General features: G+C 37.8%; 7 protein-coding genes and 1 long non-coding RNA gene across 8 annotated transcripts; 4 read left to right on the forward strand and 4 right to left on the reverse strand.

Moving 5' to 3' along the window:
- Positions 1–7476: 7476 nt before the first annotated feature.
- On the reverse strand, positions 7477–8085 carry LOC135241893 (histone H3). Its single transcript, XM_064312655.1, has one exon. The coding sequence runs from the start codon at positions 7937–7939 to the stop codon at positions 7529–7531; it is 411 nt and encodes a 136-aa protein (XP_064168725.1). The 5' UTR covers positions 7940–8085; the 3' UTR covers positions 7477–7528.
- Positions 8086–8994: 909 nt separating this feature from the next.
- Positions 8995–9706, reverse strand: LOC135241894 (histone H2A-like). Its single transcript, XM_064312656.1, has one exon. It carries the CDS (start codon positions 9434–9436, stop codon positions 9050–9052), a length of 387 nt encoding a protein of 128 aa, XP_064168726.1. The 5' UTR covers positions 9437–9706; the 3' UTR covers positions 8995–9049.
- Positions 9707–10709: 1003 nt separating this feature from the next.
- On the reverse strand, positions 10710–12675 carry LOC135241892 (histone H1-like). Its single transcript, XM_064312654.1, has one exon. The coding sequence runs from the start codon at positions 12620–12622 to the stop codon at positions 11996–11998; it is 627 nt and encodes a 208-aa protein (XP_064168724.1). The 5' UTR covers positions 12623–12675; the 3' UTR covers positions 10710–11995.
- Positions 12676–14189: 1514 nt separating this feature from the next.
- LOC135241895 (uncharacterized) lies at positions 14190–17330 on the reverse strand. Its single transcript, XR_010326151.1, has 2 exons — positions 15584–17330; positions 14190–14419 (listed from the first exon to the last, which is right to left on the reverse strand). It is a non-coding gene; the product is annotated as an uncharacterized LOC135241895 (long non-coding RNA).
- A 243-nt stretch (positions 17331–17573) lies between these two features.
- LOC135241563 (histone H2B-like) lies at positions 17574–18024 on the forward strand. The gene has a single exon (XM_064312067.1). The coding sequence runs from the start codon at positions 17580–17582 to the stop codon at positions 17976–17978; it is 399 nt and encodes a 132-aa protein (XP_064168137.1). The 5' UTR covers positions 17574–17579; the 3' UTR covers positions 17979–18024.
- A 1188-nt stretch (positions 18025–19212) lies between these two features.
- On the forward strand, positions 19213–19692 carry LOC135241564 (histone H2A). Its single transcript, XM_064312068.1, has one exon. The coding sequence runs from the start codon at positions 19250–19252 to the stop codon at positions 19634–19636; it is 387 nt and encodes a 128-aa protein (XP_064168138.1). The 5' UTR covers positions 19213–19249; the 3' UTR covers positions 19637–19692.
- Positions 19693–19771: 79 nt separating this feature from the next.
- LOC135241562 (histone H3) lies at positions 19772–20806 on the forward strand. The gene has a single exon (XM_064312066.1). It carries the CDS (start codon positions 20344–20346, stop codon positions 20752–20754), a length of 411 nt encoding a protein of 136 aa, XP_064168136.1. The 5' UTR covers positions 19772–20343; the 3' UTR covers positions 20755–20806.
- A 151-nt stretch (positions 20807–20957) lies between these two features.
- Positions 20958–23188, forward strand: LOC135241565 (histone H2B-like). Its single transcript, XM_064312070.1, has one exon. The coding sequence runs from the start codon at positions 21721–21723 to the stop codon at positions 22093–22095; it is 375 nt and encodes a 124-aa protein (XP_064168140.1). The 5' UTR covers positions 20958–21720; the 3' UTR covers positions 22096–23188.
- The last annotated feature ends 255 nt before the right edge of the window (positions 23189–23443 follow it).

Below are 23443 nucleotides of genomic sequence, written 5' to 3' on the forward strand. Positions count from 1 at the left end.
AAATAAATGAGCAACAATGTGTTTGAAGACTTTTTTGGAAGAAATATATGTCAGTGGAAAATCAGAAAAATACATAAGGCTATAGGCTTATGTCCAAAATGTGAAAATAATGCTAAATCTTTAAAAATGCAATTCATTAATTCCAATGCATGGGAAATCACCTTTTTTGAGCAACCACAATGAAATAAATGAGCAACAATGTGTTTGAAGACTTTTCTGGATAAAAATCTGTGTCAGTGGAAAATTAGAAAAATACATAAGGCTATAGACTTAAGTCCAAAATGTGAAAATAATGCAACAAATGTAAAAATGCAATTAATTGATTTGGATCAATAGGAAATCATCTTTATTGAACAACCCCGGTGAAATAAATGAGCAACAATGTGTTTGAAGACTTTTTGGAAGAAATATATGTCAGTGGAAAATCAGAAAAATACATAAGGCTTATGTCCAAAATGTGAATATAATGCTAAATTTTAAAAATGCAATTCATTAATTCCAATGTATGGGAAATCACCTTTACTGAACAACTACAGTGAAATAAATGAGCAACAATGTGTTTGAAGACTTTTTGGAAGAATATCAGTGTCAGTGGAAAATCAGAAAAATACATAAGGCTATAGGCTTATGTCCAAAATGTGAAAATAATGCAATAAATGTAAAAATGCAATTAATTGATTTGGATCAATAGGAAATCATCTTTATTGAACAACCCCGGTGAAATAAATGAGTAACAATGTGTTTGAAGACTTTTTTGGAAGAAATATATGTCAGTGGAAAATCAGAAAAATACATAAGGCTATAGGCTTATGTCCAAAATGTGAAAAATATACAATAAATTCAAAAATGCAATTCATTAATTCCAATGCATGGGAAATCACCTTTTTTGAGCAACCACAGTGAAATAAATGAGCAACAATGTGTTTGAAGACTTTTCTGGATAATAATCTGTGTCAGTGGAAAATCAGAAAAATACATAAGGCTATAGGCTTATGTCCAAAATGTGAAAATAATGCTAAATTTAAAAATGCAATTCATTATTTCCAATGCATGGAAATCATCTTTATTGAACAACCCCGTGAAATAAATGAGCAACAATGTGTTTGAAGACTTTTTTGGAAGAAATATATGTCAGTGGAAAATCAGAAAAATACATAGGCTATAGGCTTATGTCCAAAATGTGAAAATAATGCAATAATTAAAAATGCAATTATTGATTGCCAATCATGGAAATCACTTTATTGAACAACCCGGTGAAATAAATGAGCAACAATGTGTTTGAAGACTTTTCTGGAGAAAAATCATGTCAGTGGAAAATCAGAAAAATACATAAGGCTATAGGCTTATGTCCAAAATGTGAAAATAATGCTAATATTTTAAAATGCAATTCATTAATTCCAATGCATGGTAAATCACCTTTATTGAACAACCACAGTGAAATAAATGAGCAACAATGTGTTTGAAGACTTTTTGGAAGAAATATATGTCAGTGGAAAATCAGAAAAATACATAGGCTAAGGCTTGTCCAAAATGTGAAAAAAATCAAAATAAAAAATGCAATTTATTCCAAGATGGAAATCACTTATTGAACAACCCCGGTGAATAAATGAGCAACATGTGTTTGAAGCTTTTGGAGAAATATGTCAGGAAAATAGAAAAACATAAGGCTATAGCTTATGTCCAAATGTGAAAATAATGCTAAATTTAAAAATCAATTATAATTCCAATCATGGGAAATCACTTTATTGAACAACCCTGAAATAAATGAGAACAATGTGTTTGAGATTTTTGGAGAAATTTGTCAGTGGAAATCAGAAAAATACATAAGGCTATAGGCTTATGTCCAAAATGTGAAAATAATGCAAAAAAGTAAAAATGCAATTAATTGATTTGATCAATAGGAAATCATCTTTATTGAACAACCCCGGTGAAATAAATGAGCAACAATGTGTTTGAAGACTTTTTTGGAAGAAATATATGTCAGTGGAAAATCAGAAAAATACATAAGGCTATAGGCTTATGTCCAAAATGTGAAAATAATGCTAAATCTTTAAAAATGCAATTCATTAATTCCAATGCATGGGAAATCATCTTTATTGAACAACCCCGTTGAAATAAATGAGCAACAATGTGTTTGAAGACTTTTTTGGAAGAAATATATGTCAGTGGAAAATCAGAAAAATACATAAGGCTATAGGCTTATGTCCAAAATGTGAAAATAATGCAATAAATTAAAAAATGCAATTCATTAATTCCAATGCATGGGAAATCATCTTTATTGAACAACCCCGGTGAAATAAATGAGCAACAATGTGTTTGAAGACTTTTTTGGAAGAAATATATGTCAGTGGAAAATCAGAAAAATACATAAGGCTATAGGCTTATGTCCAAAATGTGAAAATAATGCAATAAATTTAAAAATGCAATTCATTAATTCCAATGCATGGGAAATCATCTTTATTGAACAACCCGTGAAATAAATGAGCAACAATGTGTTTGAAGACTTTTTTGAGAAAAATATGTCAGTGGAAAATCAGAAAAATACATAAGGCTATAGGCTTATGTCCAAAATGTGAAAATAATGCAAATATTAAAAATGCAATTAATTGATTTCCAAGCATAGGAAATCATCTTTATTGAACAACCCCGGTGAAATAAATGAGCAACAATGTGTTTGAAGACTTTTTTGGAAGAAATATATGTCAGTGGAAAATCAGAAAAATACATAAGGCTATAGGCTTATGTCCAAATGTGAAAATAATGCTAAATTTAAAATGCAATTCATTAATTCCAATGCATGGAATCATCTTTATTGAACAACCCGGTGAAATAAATGAGCAACAATGTGTTTGAAGACTTTTTGGAAAAATATGTCAGTGGAAAATCAGAAAAATACATAAGGCTATAGCTTATGTCCAAAATGTGAAAATAATGCAATAAATGTAAAAAATGCAATTATATTGGATCAATAGGAAATCATCTTTATTGAACAACCCCGTGAAATAAATGAGAACAATGTGTTTGAAGACTTTTTTGGAAGAAATATGTCAGTGGAAAATCAGAAAAATACATAAGGCTATAGGCTTATGTCCAAAATGTGAAAATAATGCAATTAATGAAAAATGCAATTATTGATTTGATCAATCATGGAAATCATCTTTATTGAACAACCCGGTGAAATAAATGAGAACAATGTGTTTGAAGACTTTTTTGGAAGAAATATGTCAGTGGAAAATCAGAAAAATACATAAGGCTATAGGCTTATGTCCAAATGTGAAAATAATGCTAAATTTAAAAATGCAATTCATTAATTCCATGCATGGGAAATCATCTTTATTGAACAACCCGGTGAAATAAATGAGCAACAATGTGTTTGAAGACTTTTTTGGAAGAAATATTGTCAGTGGAAAATCAGAAAAATACATAAGGCTATAGGCTTATGTCCAAATGTGAAAATAATGCAATAATTAAAAATGCAATTCATTAATTCCAATGCATGGGAAATCACTTTATTGAACAACCACAGTGAAATAAATGAGCAACAATGTGTTTGAAGACTTTTTTGGAAGAAATAATGTCAGTGGAAAATCAGAAAAATACATAAGGCTATAGGCTTATGTCCAAAATGTGAAAATAATGCAAAAATGTAAAAATGCAATTAATTGATTGCAATCATGGAAATCATCTTTATTGAACAACCCCGGTGAAATAAATGAGTAACAATGTGTTTGAAGACTTTTTTGGAAGAAATATTGTCAGTGGAAAATCAGAAAAATACATAAGGCTATAGGCTTATGTCCAAAATGTGAAAATAATGCAATTTAAATTAAATGCAATTCATTAATTCCAATGCATGGGAAATCACCTTTATTGAACAACCACAGTGAAATAAATGAGCAACAATGTGTTTGAAGACTTTTCTGGAAGAAATATGTCAGTGGAAAATCAGAAAAATACATAAGGCTATATTGCCCTACAAAGCCTAACTGCAGTAACTACGCAAAGGGTAAAACTGAGAAAAATGGCTTTAAAGTATTTTAACTGGCCAGCCAAATGTGTTATAGGTATATCAGTGATATTGCACTAATTGTACATGTATTCATGAGGTAAATTTTATGCCCAAAAACCATGATGGCTGATTTGACCTTTAACCCCAAAAATGTAGTTACTGCACTTTGCCTTTGCATTGCCTTAAATGGTTCTAAGAGCAATGCAAAAGCAAAGTGCAGTAACTACAATGTTCTCAGCTTTTATATTGTGTTGTCAGTGAACAAAAACTATTTTGACACTGATTTTGTTATAATTGTATTTAACAGTAGGCTATTTAACAACTCTACTTATGGATTTGTGCATGTTTAATTAAGTCTGGACAAATTGAGAATTTTAGACGTTTAGTCTTAATATCATTTCATTTCACTTTTTTACTTATTCACCTATCTAGATAATTATTTTCCTATCAATTAAACTTTGCATCATCATCTTCAATTTCATCATCGTTGTCATCACCACCACTGTTGTTGCCTTGATGACAATCACATTAATAATTTTCATTATCCTTGTCTTTACTATTTAACACAATGAATAAATACAAGGCTACACTGAATCACAGTACAATGTGTTCATTATATTACATGTTTTAAACAGCGGCGTGTTTTGGTGGAGCGCAAAACTTTCCTTTAAACTAATTGATCTCAAACTGTTTTAATTAATTTTCAGTGATTAACAAGCATGCAAACGATCTGACTAATCAATTGGAAAGTGACAGACAGCTTCTTCGCATTGTGTTAGGGAGATTAAATGATAAATGCGATTTAGAAAAATCCGTTTTAATCACTAAGCAGTGGCAGAAACTTCCCTGATTTTCCTTGAGTATCAATACAATTAATCCACAAAATAGGCTACTCAATACTATCATATATAGCCAGCTCTCCCCAAATAGGCAGTTTTAGCGAGTAGCCTAGGCCTTATAGCCTACATTTATTTTCATTTGCAGTACGAAATTGTGCACATTTTTAATCTATATTATTTGCGGATACATGCGCTTCTTTCTCCGCACTCGTATTCCTACAATGCGTAGGCTAGATTGTAAACAATCTTTAAGTGCATGACATGGCATCGGCGATGATGTGAAGTTACAGATGATAATGTTACAGCTACAGGGAGCAGGTAAGATAACGCTAGCTAACTAAACATCGCCTGTCAGTCAGCATATATAGCGAGGCTGACAGGTGTTTTATAATGTGATTGCTAGTTTCTCAACGCTTAATGTCATCGTTACTTAGCCTACCTGGGTATTTTCTTTTCAACACCAGTTCCACTATCCTCTTTCCGCTGGATAGTGCCATCTTAAACAGCTTTGTTGTGTGAGGTTAGATGGGTGAAATCGGCTGGTGGTAGAATCCCAAAGCAGTCGCGTGAGGTAACTTAGATGGGTAGATCGCAAAATCGGCCGGTAGAATCCCAAAGCAGACCGCAGTAACTTCACTTACTGCGGTCTGCCATGGTTTTGAGTCGGGTTTTGTAGTTACTGCAATTTTTATACCGTTTTTTCTCTAAAACAAAGCAAAATTTAACTCTGAAACTTTGTCACAAGATAAAACAGATATCAAGAAGTTCATTTTTAGTTATAACTCAATTTCGACCAAAATGTAGTTACTGCGGTTAGCCTTTGGACGGCAGTATAGATAAAAAACAATTCTCTCTGACAGAGCTTTTTGTCCATGTTACCCCCTTTTGCTAAATGAATATTTTCTGTACCCGGAGAGGAGAAACACTATTACGGCATTGAAATTACATGCAACAGGATGGTTGTCGTCATCTTTGCGTCTAATGATACTCACTCTTGCACTATCTGCTATCATGACAAGCAACGGTGCTGAACTCAGGTTCCATGCTCTCTAGGGGTGTGCAAGGATGTCATTATCTGTATCTGTATCTGTATCTGTTCAACCAACAAAATTATCTGTGTCTGTGTATCTGTATTCGGATAGAAGACAGGAAGTGGGCGTGGTTTATACTGGAAGTCACGTTAAATCGTGCAAATGTTGTATTTTCTAGCCTAATATTCATTGGCAATGCAATTGTTGTGCCTTCAAAGCATCAAATTGATTTAATATTGGCATATAATTAATTATTTCCACAACCTCACACTGTACTTTTCATCTCGCTCTCTCTCGCTTTATTTTTATTTTTAACTAAACTAAGTTTTATGAACTCTCTGAAGCCCACCCCTTATTGACTTATTTTTACAGATAAAATGCCACATAAAATGAAAATGCAAAACATATCAACAAAAGCCTCAGCCATGCCCTAGCTATAACATTTAAGAAGCAGTATGTAAAATCATGTAGCTGTATCTATTGTTAAAGATGAGATAAATTGAATACCCTATGGGCAATATACAGTTTTGAGAAAATGGCTGTTAAAGGGAGCTGTAAACGCTAGTAGCCAATGAATTTGAAGAGTTCTGCTTGCCTTTTGTCCATCCTCACAGTGACAGCAAAGGAAATAGCCACATATGCTCATTCTAGTAGTACGCTCCAGGAAACAAGCTTTTTATCGATATATGATTCAAACAGGTCAGTTTTAAAACTGCATAGGAATTTAATCATAAAAGATGCTATCATAAGCTCATTTTATGCTTTGACGATGGTGTTATATTATCATATAAATTTACTATTTATAACGATTATTTACCTTTAGGGTGTTAATTTTATGAAACTATAAAAGTTATAGAATAAAAATATCTAAAAATATCAAAATTGACTGGAAGAAAAAAAAACCTGGACTGGAAGAAAAAACTGGACTGGAAGAAGAAAAAAACCTGTACTGGAAAAAAAACTGGACTGGAAGGGGGAAAAAAACCTAGACTGGAAGAAAAGAAAAACCTGTACTGGAAGAGAAAAAACTGGACTGGAAGAAAAAAAATTGGACTGGAAGAAAAAAAAACTGGACTGGAAGAAAAAACCTGGACTGGAAAAAAAAACACCTGGACTGGAAGAAAAATAAAACCTGGATTGAATGAAAAAAAGTTGAAGTTGTAGCAATGTTTCTATTTTACCAATAAACTTGGTTTAAGTTTGCCGGTGTACTAAAACTTAAACATAAAACGTAGTGGGGACACGGTTGACTCGTGTGGCCAAGGGGGCAGGGAAAGAATTCCAGGCCTTCTTCAAACTATGATTCTTATGAAATTATTGTATTCCTGTGATGGAAGGGAGTGGGGAGGAGTTTTAGGAATCTTTGTATGGTGTATTGTTTTACCTTGTGTTCTTTTATTTCGTCTTCTCTTTCTGTAAAGCACTTTGTGTTACAGACATGTATGAGAACTGCTATATAAACAAATGAATATGATTCCATGACCGACGGATAAGCATTACATTTCAGAGGAGCAACCCCAAAATCACGCATCAGCAAATCTATTAATCATACAAACAGACAAAAACATGGAGAAATTTGCTGCTCTGGCAAGTACTGTTGTGGCTCTTAAAAGAGCCTTTGTTATTTTGATTGCGCACTTGGGAACCATTTAAGCGCGCTCCCCACGGATGCGGCGGGCCAGCTGAATATCCTTTGGCATGATGGTCACCCTCTTGGCGTGAATGGCGCACAGATTGGTATCCTCGAACAGACCAACCAGGTAAGCCTCGCTAGCCTCCTGCAGAGCCATTACAGCGGAGCTTTGGAAGCGCAGATCGGTCTTGAAATCCTGAGCTATCTCCCTCACCAGGCGCTGAAAAGGCAGCTTGCGAATCAACAGCTCGGTAGACTTCTGATAGCGACGAATTTCTCGCAGAGCTACAGTGCCAGGCCTATAACGGTGAGGCTTCTTCACTCCGCCAGTCGCAGGCGCGCTCTTCCGGGCTGCTTTAGTGGCGAGCTGCTTCCTGGGGGCTTTACCCCCGGTAGACTTACGTGCGGTTTGCTTCGTTCGAGCCATAGCGTCTTAGTCAAACTCTGCTCTGTTCGGAAAACAAGCCAACATCTTACGGCTTTAAAGCTTTCCAGAAATAAGCTGATTGGATAGGCTTTTACGGATTCTCATTGGCCCTGAGCCTGCTTTCGTTCCCCAATGCTATTGGATCATGTCTTCAGCTTCCTCTGCCGCCAAAAATTTAAACTTTTCTCTTCCCGCTTTGAATTTTAGTCCAACCCCCCCCCCCCCCTGTACTGCAACATTGCTAAAGGGATACTTACATCAGACAGGTTAAATAAATTCCTCGTGGCATTCAGTAGAATCATCATATAGGCCTACGTTTATACTATACAAGGCACCCGCTCTTCACCCCATTCCCGAGCACACGTATTGTTGTTTTATTATCCTTAAAATGTATATTTTATGTAAGTTATGTCTTAAAATAATTATTGTCGTGTGATAATTAGTTAAATATATGTATGGTCGTTTGTATTAGGTTTCCTCTTTCTGAGTGTTTCTTATTTTCTTGAAATTTAGTGAATGTCTGTTTAAATGTATTTTGTTCCTTTTGACCTTTTTAAAGGAATTATGTTTTAAAAATGTAAAAAACCAAATAAAGATACATTTATACTATACAAGGCTTTATATGTACAACAGAAAAACGATGTTTACTGAAAGCAAAGAAAGATATGATTTAATTATCTAGCAAAGGGTTACGTTTAGCATCCATACTTTCATAAATAAGGAGCCAATCGAATTAGCTCACTTGAGCTCAGCTAAACAGTACACTGTTATATTCTAAAATAACTTGCAATCTACTCCTCATGGTTATTTCTGACGATGTGGGCCAGTGTAATTTACTGAAATGATATCTTGCAAAAAATCCAGGACCTAAATTGTGCTTTGAACTACAATGGACATATGCAGGGCTCCCCAGGACCGAATTTAAGAACATTCAAATTGATGATTGTGGCAATGAGACACGCATGCTTAGTGTGCAGACACTGCATGACATTTCACAAACTGCTGTGAAGTCACATACGATTCAAATGGTAGTTTCGCTCTTAATATAGATGTGGGGTGGCTCTTAAAAGAGCCTTTGGATTAAAGATGCTCGTGTGAACAATGCAGGAATTACTTGGCCTTCGCGGCTTTTTCGGTTTTCTTGGGAAGCAGTACAGCTTGAATGTTGGGCAGAACTCCACCCTGAGCGATAGTGACGCCTCCGAGGAGCTTGTTCAACTCTTCGTCATTACGCACCGCCAGCTGCAGATGTCTGGGAATGATGCGGGTTTTCTTGTTGTCTCTAGCTGCATTACCAGCCAACTCCAGAATCTCAGCAGTCAGATACTCGAGCACGGCGGCCAGATAAACTGGAGCACCGGCACCCACGCGCTCCGCATAGTTTCCTTTACGAAGCAAGCGGTGAACACGACCTACCGGAAACTGAAGCCCAGCTCTGGATGAACGGGTCTTAGCCTTCGCTCTCGCCTTACCACCGGTCTTTCCTCTTCCGCTCATTTTTTTTTTTTAATTTTCACAAACCTTGAAGAATAACTGCAACTGCAGATCGGGGTCGTTCTTATAGCAACAATCTATTCACCTATTGGCTGCCGCGTTTATAGAATTTTGTCCAATCAGGTAGGAGGACAATTTTTTTACATGGCGCCCCCAGTGCAGAACAAAGTAATTGAATCAGTTTCAGTGGCGCAGTGCTTAAAAACGGAGAACTTGCATCCGTAATGGTGATCACTATGTGAGAGAATAATTGCAATGGGAGTTAAATACTTTGATTCTACTTTTCTTTCTGTCCGTGATAATGGGGATGTACTTTATTGACATGCTGATTGTATCACTCTACGACCTCTTGATGTTGTTTATCATTCTGTGCTTAAATTTATTACTGGGGACAGTTAGGGCACTCATCACTGTGTCCTGTTTTTTTAAGTTTGGTGGCCCGTTCTCTTTGTAACAAGAGATCACTATTTGTGTCTGTTTATTTATAAAGCCTTCACAAATTACCATTCTATCTCACTTCACTTTGAGTCATGAAACATTTTTATTTTCACACTATTTTTGCCAAATTTTTCTTTAGATTTTCAAGTTCCTCAAATGTGTTCTGACTTGAGCAAAAGTTGTTTTAAATGTTATTCCCCTCAAACCCTGAATGTATTACATAAGGAACTGAAACTATTTTTGTTCTTGGTCATTTTAAGTTTCTGATCTGAACTTTAGTTACATTACGTTACATTACAGGCATTTGGCAGATGCTCTTATCCAGAGCAACGTACAACAAAGTGCATAACCATAACCAGGAACAAGTCTGTCGAAAACCTTAGAGAGAGAAAGAGAAGTACCGTTCCAAGTGCAGGGAACAACCTCATAGTTTAACTTGGACCCTGTTACAATAGTGTAATTTTTTTTACTATTTAGTTTTAATAATTGTCCTAATAATAATTGTATTTATTTTATATGTATTTAATATTACTGTTATTAATGTTATATCATTCTTTTTATGTGTTTTTTTTTTGTAATAATAATTCTATAATATTCAAATTATATAGTATTCTATCACAGGACACACACACCATTCACTCACACATTCAAATATAGGAGCAATTTAGACTCACCAATTAACTTAGCCTGCATGTCTTTGGACTGTGGGATAAATATGGTATTATATGGTATTATATTGCTGAGCTTTATTGGCCAAGGTGGGGAGGGGGGACAAGGACGTTATACAGTTCTTATCTGGCAATCTGGTTCTCTGTGTACGTATTACACCAATACCACATTGTTTGTTTTTCCAGGTTATTTCATTAAAAACAAACTTTATTGATCTTTGTTTTAAAGCACTTACAATAAAGCAAATTCATAAAAGAACAAATAATTATAAAATTATATAAATTGTGTTTAAAAATATAAAACAAAAATCAAATTAAAAGTTTACTGTAGTGTTTGTAATATGAAATCAAATTAGATAAATGTGAAATGTAAGAAAATAAATAACATTTAGGAGATTAAAAACAAATGCCAAAATATGCAGCTCTAAAATGTGTGTGATGTGGATGGCACAGACGGGCCCTCAGATTACATTTGTTTTGAGATGGCCTGTTGAGTTTTCACAGGCTCTGATATCTGGAACATGGTGGACAGTGGGGATTCTGTCATCCATTGCGCTACTAACACAATTTTCCACCAGGCAAGGAATGCGTTTGGCAGTATTACAATATTTCTGTCTGGTGTTCGTCTTTCCAATAAAGTTGTAAGTCCTACGTCTTCAAACCCAATTAGGGTTCATACAACCAAGTTAAGACGACCTGATTGAAACCCGGCAATAGAGAAACAGGCGCGCAAGCTAAAGCGGGAAGCATACTTCTTTTGAAATATGCTGCCCGCTTAAATCCGCATCCCACACTTTTTTTTTTGATAATTGGCACAAACATACTCCAGTAGTTGTCAGCAAGAACATCAAAACCGGTGTATAGTGTAGGACTCGTCGAACGTCTTGCTACAACAATTATGTGTTAAGTGATTTTTACAAAGTATTAGGTTGTAATAGCCTGTCATGTTTCGGGCTCATTCAAACCAGCCATAGGACATCTACGACTGCGGATATTTAATTGAGAAAATAATGAAATAGACTACTGAACTGAGTCGAGGTTGGCCCTGGTCTATGGTATACCACGTTTCAACTTTAAAATGCTTCCTTCCTGTAAACATTTGGAATTGAGTTTGAGGCAACGCACTGAAGTGGTCTGCCCGAAACAACTCCGGGTCATTCAGAATTATAGGAAATTCGGCTCAGTATCAAGTAACTTTTTCCCCCATATTAATCTATAATAAATATAATAAATTATGGACCATGGAGTTATACTAGTAGACCAGCTCATATTCGCCTCAAAATATACATACCAAGGTCAGATCTTACGGTCGTGATTTAGCCACACACACCAATATACACAAACATTAAATAAGCAATATTTCGCTAAAATGGAACGAACTTGCTCTTCAGAGAAGCTCTGGGTGGCTCTTAAAAGAGCCTTTGATGCTTGTGAAATTAGCTTACAGTATAGGAGCTCACTTTTTCTTGGGAGCTGCTTTCTTGGCTTTGACGGTCTTGGGCTTGGCAACTTTCGGCTTGGCCGCCTTCGCTTTCTTAGGACTCTTGGCCGCCTTCTTCGCTGCCGGCTTCTTGGTTTTCTTCGGACTCTTCGCCGTCTTCTTAGCCGCTGCTGCCGGCTTCTTAGCTTTCTTTGGGCTCTTTTTAGCCTTCACTGCAGCCGGCTTCTTCTTCGGCGACTTTTTAGCCGCAGGCTTTTTCGCTACGGCCTTCTTGGTCGCAGCTGGCTTCTTAGCTTTAGGAGCTGCTTTCTTAGCGGGCTTCTTCACGGCAGGCTGACTTTTGTTGAGCTTAAAAGAGCCAGAAGCACCGGTTCCTTTGGTCTGGACTAAGGTACCCTTGGTCACGAGGCTTCGGACTGCAATCTTCACACGGGAGTTGTTCTTCTCCACGTCGTAGCCACCGGCGAGCAGAGCCTTCTTCAAGGCAGCCAGAGAAACTCCGTTTCTCTCCTTAGAAGCAGAAACTGCCTTTACGATCAACTCTCCAACGCTGGGCCCCGCTTTCCTGGGCTTACTTGCGGCTTTCTTCTTAGGAGCCTTAGCCGGGGCGGCTGCAGCTGGAGCTGGAGCAACTTCTGCCATTTCTTTTAGTCGATAGATTCCCCTCACACACGAACAGTCAAAAAATAATGTTCCGTTTCAGCAGCTCGTAAGCGAGGGGGCTGGACTTAAATGCAACATGAGGACCGTATAGACTCAACCAGCCCGCACCGCGTCTCTCGGCTCCTGAAAATTTGCTCCACTGTGTTTTCTTTTCGCCAATATTGATCAAATAGAACACACTGCAGTCATTTTACTAACGAAAAACGCATCGAATGTTCAACAACAGTCCTTGTAGCTGCAAATTATCTTCTGTATCCTGAACAATATTGCAGTATTTTCTCCAGCGTATGCAAAACATAACCACTTGACACGGACACGTACCCGTTAAAGGTGCTTCTCCCACATTATTTACCTTTTAAAACTATCAAACATGTCACACACTTTCAAATTGTTGGCTGGTTATTCACAGAACAACCGTGTGAACACAGGAAAAATAAAAAGACTCATGAAATACCCGAGCGAGACTTATAAGCAGGAGTTCCATTTTTGGTAATAAAGCACAATGCACATCGTTGCTGAGATTTCATCACCGTGACAAATCAACGTTTGCTGAACGAAACATCGCCGTTCAGAAAACATTGATCTTGATAACAAGCTAAACAAAGTATTTTCTAAATTGTCATTTGTGGTGTGAATGGTTCCGCTATTTCACGTACAATCTTTGGACTTGTTCTGTTGTTTGGACTTGTTTGTTGTTTGGACTTGTTTGGACATGCCCATGCAGTAACTAAACCTACCCTTTACGGATATTCACCTTGGATGTTTAGCTTTTTGGCCATAATGTGTGGAACCTGCCCTTGCATCTGTGACATTATTTGAAGAAATGTTGCCAATTATTTTAAGTTACTGAAAGCATTTATCCAAGTCCCATCATTTCGTGCTGTAAGACATTGGAACATAATTCAGGTTTTATTTGCCTTGGGTGGGATTCATCACCATTTGTTTTTAACGTTGACAGTTGTTTTTTTATGTTGATTGAATACAGCTTTTTGAAATATAGCATGTTTAAAACTGGTTTCCTCAGCAAAATCTATTTGTATTTAACATGTACAGTGGTCTGCAAATGTTTTGCCACCCGTGGTCAAATTGCATATTTCGTTGAATCACTAAGTGAATACAAGTTACCACAACCTGTGAGGTTACAAAGTTGAACATTACATATTTTTGCTAATTTAAAATCAAAATGAGTTATTATTGGTAGTTAAAATCAGTAAGAAAGGGTTTTCATATTTGATTGTGGATTTAACTCCCCACAGAAGTCAGCACAGCAGAATCTTTGGCCATATTAAGAGAATGAAGATGAACATTAATTTCTTTCCTCTTACTCATACTTCCATATGTAATTATCTCAGTTTTATTTTTGATTAGTCCACAAACCAAGAACATTCATTTAGATCAGAATGAAAAGACATTAATTACAATTCAACTATATTTGATAGCCCTTTTTATACACAGATACCATCAGAAAGATGATTGAAGAAAGGGGGTGTACACAGCCATGAGAGGAATTGTGTATTGGTAAACAAATCACTCAGTCACAATGACAGCTGGATAAAATACTGAATATTTATTTATTTAAGTTCATCTTCTACAGTTGGCAAGCTGGCCAATGAATGCTGAAGTCAGATTAGTCTTAGACAGCACAATCGCCCACAATCTGCCAAACATTTGACCTGATATGTTGGAAAACAGCCTACAAATCTTGCTCTTCTCTGAAGGTAAGAATTCTTGCTCAGTTCATGCAGGACAAACTGGATCCCCTTGAATGTGTAGAAACTAAATCAGGACAAATCAAGAAGGGTTAAGTTTGCCAGTCAACATAATGGAAAAGTAAAAACAACAAACAAGTGGGAGTCTTCATTTGAACATGGCAACGTGGAGACCTGATGAAGGCCATAACATGTAGGTCCAGCACATTTGAACTCAAATACAAAACATAAAATAACAACATATCATGTGACACCTACAAAGTGAGCTTTTCGTAAACAATAGAGTGACACTAAGTAACACAGGTGACATGAGTAACACCTTCGGTGGGAAAGTTGCCATGGAAAAGATTTTAACAAATAATTTAGTCGAAAATAAGTAGATAAACCGCTATGACCATAAGCAATAACAAAACAACTAAGCTGTTCACATCACTGTCTAGTAACACCTGCCTAGACAATAACATGAGTTATTGTCTAGGCAGTGAGTACCCTAAACTTAGGCAATGAGTACCCTAAACTTAGGGTTGTAACTAGGCAGCTGTTTCATAGGTGACTTAGTTGATGCGCCTGTCTTAACGACTAATAGTATTTTTATTTATTTTTATTTTTCCATAGATTGCGTTGTTGCCGTTCTCGTTGTTAGTGTTAATCAGTTTAACCATCAGGGTCCAAGTTGAACTATGCGGTTGTTCCCTGTACTTGGACGGTACTTCTCTCTAGGGTTTTTGTCATACTTGTTCCTGGTTATGGTTATACACTTTGTTGTACGTCGCTCTGGATAAGAGCGTCTGCCAAATGCCTGTAATGTAATGTAATGTAATGAGTGACAGTAACACCAGAGTCAAAATTGCTAAAATGGAGGCTTTTCTATAATGGCTCCCACATGCCATCAGAGCAATCTTGAAATTAAAATTATCTTAAAATCATGTAAAAGAGTGATTTATGAAATTCATGTCATAAAAATCTAATTGCTGAGCATATAGTCTACATGTAACATGAATGGCAAACATAACAAGACGCATGGAGGCAGAAACTTTTATTTTGATTTGACAGTTCCAGAGGAAACTAGATATTATTAGATAGTTTAGATGGAGTGTGGACATTTTAGGTTTTTGTTGCGCCACATTCAGTCAAAAGCCTTTTCAACATAAATAATGACAGAACAGTATGTTCTTTCTTTTTAACATTTCTCAGAATGCTTTTTTTATAGTCTCGCAATACTGTTGCTGACCTTTATCTCTTGAAATCAGCTCGGAGGACACCCGGGAGCCCCATGTTCTCCTATGTGGCTGGTTAGTCTTGAGGTGAAAACTTTTTCAACAAATTTCCCCACTTGGCTTAGAAGGCTGATTGGTCTGTAGCTAGTATTATTATATGGCTTTTTTTCCAGGCTTGTGAATCATTGTGACTATCGCAGTTTTCCAGAGTTGTGTGAAGTGGCCAAAGGTGTGGCAGATAAAGCACTTCCATCCTATTTTCTTTTTTTTTTTAAATAGATCTTCACTTCTGTAGAAGTTACTGATTTTGTCAGCGGATAGTCTGATGGAGCTGAGACAGGGGCAGTTGCTTGACGTTGTGTGTTGTTTTGACAGCTGTTGATCTTGTCTTGACGAATTAATCTTTTTACCTGTTCTTTACGCAAAAAGTACCCATGTACTCTGCAGGGTAGGAGTGCTGGAGGCGGGCTTTACCTAGAGCCGCCTTTTCGTTCATACTTGTCTTCAATCAGGTCGTCTTTGCGCATATGCTTTTGTGTTGTTACAAAGGTTAGAAGTAGTATATTTTCTATCTTTTTAAAAAACGTCAGGGCGCAGGATATATATATATATATATACATAAAGTCAGGGGAAATGCATGAACAATGAATGGCAGACTCCCCTTAAGAGCAGTGGTGAAGCGGAATTGTTTTGTGAAAACACTTCTCAATTGATTGCTATAGGTCAAAAGAAGTATGGGACGAGTTAAAAAGAATTGGGCTATACATATGTGACCAGAAAACAATTTTTACTTCCAGATTTGACGAACATTTTAGTGACAACAAAAGAAACCATACTGGTTGTGCATTTGCACCACTAAGTAAATTGTGGAAAACCAGATATAAAATGATAATGGAAAGTGTCTTCATAAGTGATACTTCTTTAAACTAATTGTAACTGCCTTGAGAAGGAAAAGAACTCTGAACCTTAAAAGAAAGCCCAATGATTTGGAATGGGCTGAAATCAGGATATAACTTTGTGTGATTTGTAAAGGGATGTATGTTATGTAATCTATTTTTGTATGCAAGTTTTTTTGTTTTTTTTTTTTTTGGGTGTATTGTGAAATGTCATCACCAACAAACCTAAGTCGGGCCCAGTAACGCCCGACTAGTGTTTGAGGCGCCCCCACTGGGGCCATCTTTGATTTAAAAACTGCAAGAGTTATGGTGTCTTTATTAAAACACTTATTATGGGGGGGGGGGGAGATAATTAGTCCGACCAGTGCACCGCAAGGTACAAAGGTACTTTTTTCCCCTCTGACTACACCACTTATTTACCACGTTTTCCTCGTCCGCGCAGAATTCGCGCGGGTTTTGCTGGGTCCTTATTTAAGGGTAAAGTCGTTTTTTCGAAACCGAGGGTTGCGTCGCCACAGTGTTTAGGGTAACCTGTGATTTAGGGTTACCTGCTACTTTACTGTACCTCTATGTGCTTATTGGTGAACGTCCATTGAAATAATCCAAAAGGCTATACGAAATCGAGCAGACGATGTGGAATAAATTGGCTGACTTAAGTGGCGATAAATGTTGTATATTGAAAGGTACCTTTCATGTTTGTAGAAAATCCTCTTTTGTGATTTTGTTTAGGGGGCACAGACAGGTTCCAAAAAAGTTCACGTTTTTAAGTAAACGTTGTTTTGAGCAACTTATTGTTCAAAGGGAGAGTGTAATGGGTTTAGAATACGAGTAACGGCAATGAAAGTACATCGAGATTTATTATTAATTTAACAAGTGTATAAATTTAATACACGCCGGTTAAAAAGAAAATGTTAGTGGGGGGTTCTTTGTCCCAAAGAAAGACTGAAGGTGCGTTTTTTTTTCGCCGGACCCGCCGTATTGAACCAATAGATTTTGAATATAATATCATGGACAAACAGCTTCCAATGAGAATTGATCTGACGTCACCAAAAGAGAGAGCATGTAAATTTGCATACATCTCTGGCCAGACACTTTAAGTGCGAGACAGGATGTCATGTTTGACAGAACAATTTGCGAAATGCCTGAAGCAGCGAAGTCCGCGCCCAAGAAGGGCTCTAAGAAAGCCGTAACCAAGACTGCCGGGAAAGGTGGGAAGAAACGCAGAAAGAGCAGGAAGGAGAGCTATGCGATCTATGTGTACAAGGTGCTGAAGCAAGTTCATCCTGACACTGGTATCTCTTCTAAGGCAATGGGTATCATGAACTCGTTTGTTAACGACATTTTCGAGCGAATTGCTGGTGAGTCTTCTCGTTTGGCTCACTACAACAAGCGTTCTACCATCACTTCAAGGGAGATTCAGACCGCCGTGCGCCTGCTGCTGCCAGGAGAGCTGGCTAAACACGCGGTGTCTGAGGGCACAAAGGCTGTCACGAAGTACACCAGCTCCAAGTAATCGGTGGCGCATTACTACTTGACCAAAGGCTCTTTTAAGAGCCACCCATATTGTCTACAAAAGGCAGAAATTCATGCTGTATTACTACTTTTTATGACATGCAGTATCTCAGCATTTCACGTTTCAATTACACTATGGTAGATCAGTACATTTACTACATTAGATTAAATTATTTTAAATAGTTCTGTAGATTATTTTCAGTGTCATCCTTCAATAGAGCTTGTAATTCAGCCATAGGTGCGTGCGTGCGCCAAAATGGGTTTTCCTTGCTCGTATACGCCTTAACGTACAAAAAGTATCGAAGTCAGAAAAGCTCTACAATGAACAGGATGATGTATCCTGTATTTAATTGCACCAACATTACATTTGGCCTGTCTAGAACCTAAATCAAACAGCCAGCATGCATCTAGTTGGACTCACGCGTATTATAATTACCAGTGCTGTGCTTAGTAAATGGGACCTACAGCTGCAACCAGTGAATTATTAGGTGCTTAAAGTGGTCAGTCAAACTGACCACTTGTGAAATGAAGGGTACAGAGAGAAAAGCCTGTATTCAATCAACATTTCTCCTTAACTTTCCCTTAAAGTAAAAGCAAGTATGACAACTTTTCTTGAATTAGTTGAAGTGATGAATGTGAAGGGAAAAAAAACTTGTACTAGTCAGTCAAAGTTAAGGACAAATGTCGACTGAATCTCAACTAAGGGAAATGGCAAATAAACGTGCATTATGTTCTAATTTGTTACAGAACAAAATAATTTCAATAAATTATTTCAATAACCCTAAATAACGAGGTGGAAATACATTCAACACTTCCAACTCTTGTTAAAACAACATCTTTTGAGGCTCATGATTCCTGCAAGGACGGTTTTGTCGTTGCTGGTTTTTTTTACTCACAAAAAAATCTGCATTATTGAAGTTTATATGTAAAAATTAAAATATATTATTATAAATATATTAAATATATTGATATGCGTGTGATTGTTTCTTGCATTTACAGTTTTTGAGTATATAAACTTTATCATGCCTAAACCTTCAATTAAGCACGTTTTAGAAAGGATCGCTGAAGTCTGGCTGCAGTCCAGCTTTTATCTACAGTTCTTTGTTTCATTTCGGTCGTTCTGGGGCGTGGGCGCAACGGCAAAATTATTCTGATGTTTGATTGGACGACGTCCCACCAATGCTGCAGCCAATGGGTGAACAGAGTGTTGCTATAAATATATGTTGTCCGTAACGGGTATTCTACTTTCACTTCAGACGAAACGAGCTGAAAATGAGTGGTAGAGGAAAAACCGGTGGTAAAGCGAGAGCGAAAGCTAAGACTCGTTCATCTAGAGCTGGACTGCAGTTTCCGGTTGGTCGCGTTCACCGATTGCTTCGTAAAGGAAACTATGCGGAGCGCGTCGGTGCCGGTGCTCCAGTTTATCTGGCCGCCGTGCTCGAGTATCTGACTGCTGAGATCCTCGAGTTGGCTGGTAACGCAGCCCGAGACAACAAGAAAACCCGCATCATTCCCAGACATCTGCAGTTGGCGGTGCGTAATGACGAAGAGTTGAACAAACTCCTTGGAGGCGTCACTATCGCTCAGGGTGGAGTTCTGCCCAACATCCAAGCTGTGCTGCTTCCCAAGAAAACCGAAAAAGCCGTGAAGGCCAAGTAATTCCTTCATTGCACACAGGAGTATCATTCACCCCAAAGGCTCTTTTAAGAGCCACCCACATCTATATAAGGTGCAAAGCTGCCCATTTTGAACCAAATAAATTTAACCATGGTTGGTTAGAATATTTATAAATTTTCTGGCACTTAACCTATAGTCTTGATGACATTTTGACATGTTAACCCACAATATGTCACGCGTCAAATTGCGAAAGTTGGTGATAATTGATGTTTGTTGCCATCTTACTGTAAAGCACCACTGCAATATTCAAGATGGTAAAACAAAGTTTATTACAATACATTTTATATCTAAATAACATCACATTAAATCATAGTACGTCTACTACATTTTATTACAGAGCATTTTCTGTAAAACTTCAATTCAAAGTTTTAACTGTCCATCGTTTAAATTGTCCGGTTTTCCTATCATGTGTCCTTTTCAACTCTTATTTGTTTAAAGACCACCGTACTTGAAATAAAAATGTCAGTACAGGCTTTACATTTAGTTATCCAAATGTTCATTATTCGTTACATTTTTGGCGGCAAGGGAAGCTGATGAAATTATCCAATAGCCTCGGGGAATTAAGGCAGGCTCAAGGCCAATGAGAATTCGTAAAAGCCTACCCAATCAGCTATTCGCTGGTCTGCTTTAAAGCCGTATGTCGGGCAGTATTGGGCCACATTTGACAAGCAGAAATCTAGTAACTCGGGATGGCTAGAACCAAGCAGACCGCACGTAAGTCTACCGGGGGTAAAGCCCCCAGGAAGCAGCTCGCCACTAAAGCAGCCCGGAAGAGCGCGCCTGCGACTGGCGGAGTGAAGAAGCCTCACCGTTACAGGCCTGGTACTGTAGCCTTGCGAGAGATTCGTCGTTATCAGAAATCTACTGAGCTGTTGATTCGCAAGCTGCCCTTCCAGCGCCTCGTGAGGGAGATTGCCCAGGATTTCAAGACCGATTTGCGCTTCCAAAGCTCCGCTGTCATGGCTTTGCAGGAGGCAAGCGAGGCTTACCTGGTTGGTCTGTTCGAGGACACCAATTTGTGTGCTATTCACGCCAAGAGGGTGACCATCATGCCAAAGGATATCCAGCTGGCCCGCCGCATCCGGGGAGAGCGCGCTTAAATTGATTCCAAGTGCGCAATCAAAACCACAAAGGCTCTTTTAAGAGCCACAACAGTACTTATGAGCAGCAAATTTCTCCATGGTCTTTCGGCACGTTATTTTTGAGTTTGCTCTTGCCTTCTGAAATGTAATGCTTAGTCGTCGGTCATTGTGGTTTTTTCTATATCGATTATATAGATTTATATTTAATGAACAATTTTAAAACACTAGTGGTTAAGATAAATGGATGTAGATGTCCGAATAAAATAAGTGCACTTTACAATCTTTTTAAACTGAGGTTTCAATATTTGCTATTTGAACCAATAGTTGTCTGAGATTAATTTTGGACATTTGAACAGTAATATTTTACAAGCAAATACAAAACAAACGCGCGTTCATGTCGGATTAACATAAACCCACAAGGTGGTTCAAGCCAGAAACTACACATGTTACTGACTCGAATGCATGATCAAAATAGAGTAATTTTCCGATACTCACATTAGTTGCATGTACGCACAAGCAGCAAACAAAATGTGCATGTGCGCCCTGCCAGCGCACATGCCAAACAAAACCAAAAGGCTGTTTCATAGAAGAAAAAACCCACCCCAGGACACTAGGCGTCGATGACATGCTTTCTCACAGTTGTTTTAAGCAAACTGTTGCTCAGAGAGAGTGTAATAAACTTTAGAGCGTGAGTAATTGCAATGAAATTACATTGAGCATTTCTAAGTGTAACATTTTAAGACGCTGGTTAAAAAGAAAATGAGGAGGTGGTGGGTCTTTTGTTTCGAAGAAAGACACGTCCATGTTTTTTGCAGACCCGCCGTATTGAACCAATAGATTTTGAACATAATACCATGGACAAACAGCATCCAATCAGAGTTAGTCTGACGTAATCATAAAAAAGAGAATGAAAATTTGCATACATCTCTGGCCAGACCATTAAAAATCGACACAAAATACGTTTCCTTCACATCAGCCTGCGAAATGCCTGAGGTTGCTAAGTCTGCGCCCAAGAAGGGCTCTAAGAAAGCCGTGACCAAGACCGCTGTGAAGGGCGGAAAGAAGCGCAGAAAGAGTAGGAAGGAAAGCTATGCCATCTACGTGTACAAAGTGCTGAAGCAAGTCCATCCTGATACTGGCATCTCTTCTAAAGCTATGGGGATCATGAACTCGTTTGTCAACGACATTTTCGAACGTATTGCTGGTGAGTCTTCCCGTTTGGCTCACTACAACAAGCGTTCTACCATCACTTCAAGGGAGATTCAAACCGCCGTGCGCCTGCTGCTGCCAGGCGAGCTGGCCAAACACGCAGTGTCTGAGGGAACAAAGGCCGTCACGAAGTACACCAGCTCCAAGTAAACTAGCGCAATACTACTTAACCAAAGGCTCTTTTAAGAGCCACCCACATTGTCCACAAAAGGCAAAAATTCATGAACTCTTTCTAAAAATGATAGAGAAGTAGATTAACCAGATTCAGGCCCCGTGTTTAATGCGGGCGAGGCTTCTAGGTATTCTGAAAGGGGTTAAAATCTAGGAGGTGCGTGCGTCAAAATGGCACTTCCTCGTTTGAAACCTTAATACAAGCATGTCAGCGGCACCTAGTGTCCTGGCGTAGTTTTTCCTACAAATCGGTCTTCATTTGTCATGTGCGCTGGCAGAGTAGTAGTCATTTAGGGAAATTCACTTTTATCCAGAATTTTGTTTCGCTGATTGTGCGAATTATTTGAGTACCGGAAATGACTGCCTTGTTGATTACGCATTAGGGTCCGTCAAATGTGTGGTTTCTGGCTAAAAGCGCGTTATTTGTTTGTTTTTTTACGCGATATGAACACAGTTCTCCGGTCCGACTTTGTTTCGTACTGCCGGCATTTTTCTTGTAATTGAGAATCACTGAGCTTACTCTTGACTGAATGTAATGTGATTTTGTGTTTCAATTTGTTTTTGTTTTTCTTGATCATCCTAATCAGATGCCCAAATTCATCAACTGGTTTCTTACAATGTGGAGGAGCAGTGGCTCAACTAAGATTTTACCGATAGTTTACCAATATGTTTATTCATTTTTTTAAAAAACAGTAAATATTTCTACAGTACATTGTGACAACCTCCTGTCAGAACAATTTATTTTCAAGATCATTGGCTACTGGCTGTTGTAGGTTCATGTCTAGCACCATGGGAACCACCTGCGCCTTACACTTGAAAGGGCAATAATAAAAATATAACATTCTCCTGAGTTGTCCAAGGAAGAGGAGTTATTAAAACCATTTCAATCATCATTCCTAGAAAGGACATGAAAAGGTAAATGTGTATGTTAAAAGGTAAAGACAGTTTATTACTAATCTTACAGCAAACAGAATTAATTTGCTTTTGAGCCCATGCTTAAAAATAGCTGCTGCTGTCCATATATCCTGAATAACCAGGATGTGCTTCTGACAGTCACCCTATAATTTTTTTTTTTTTTTTAAACAAAGTTAACAGAATTCCATGAACAGGGAATTCATTGGCAGTCACTGCACACACATCCTTCCACAGAAGCCCACCTGGGAAAGGGTTTAGTGCAGTGTTCTGCACCGATACCACTCTCTGAAGCATCATCCAGTGAAGCCCCGTACTTACATGGCTCTATACTCTGCAGTAAGTAGTACGATATGCTGACGCCATTTCAGTAATCCTTTGGACACTGAAAAATGGCTGAAAATACAACTTTGGC

This window comes from Anguilla rostrata, chromosome 16 (genome assembly GCF_018555375.3).
Source record: "Anguilla rostrata isolate EN2019 chromosome 16, ASM1855537v3, whole genome shotgun sequence".
NCBI classification, from domain to species: Eukaryota; Metazoa; Chordata; class Actinopteri; order Anguilliformes; family Anguillidae; genus Anguilla; species Anguilla rostrata.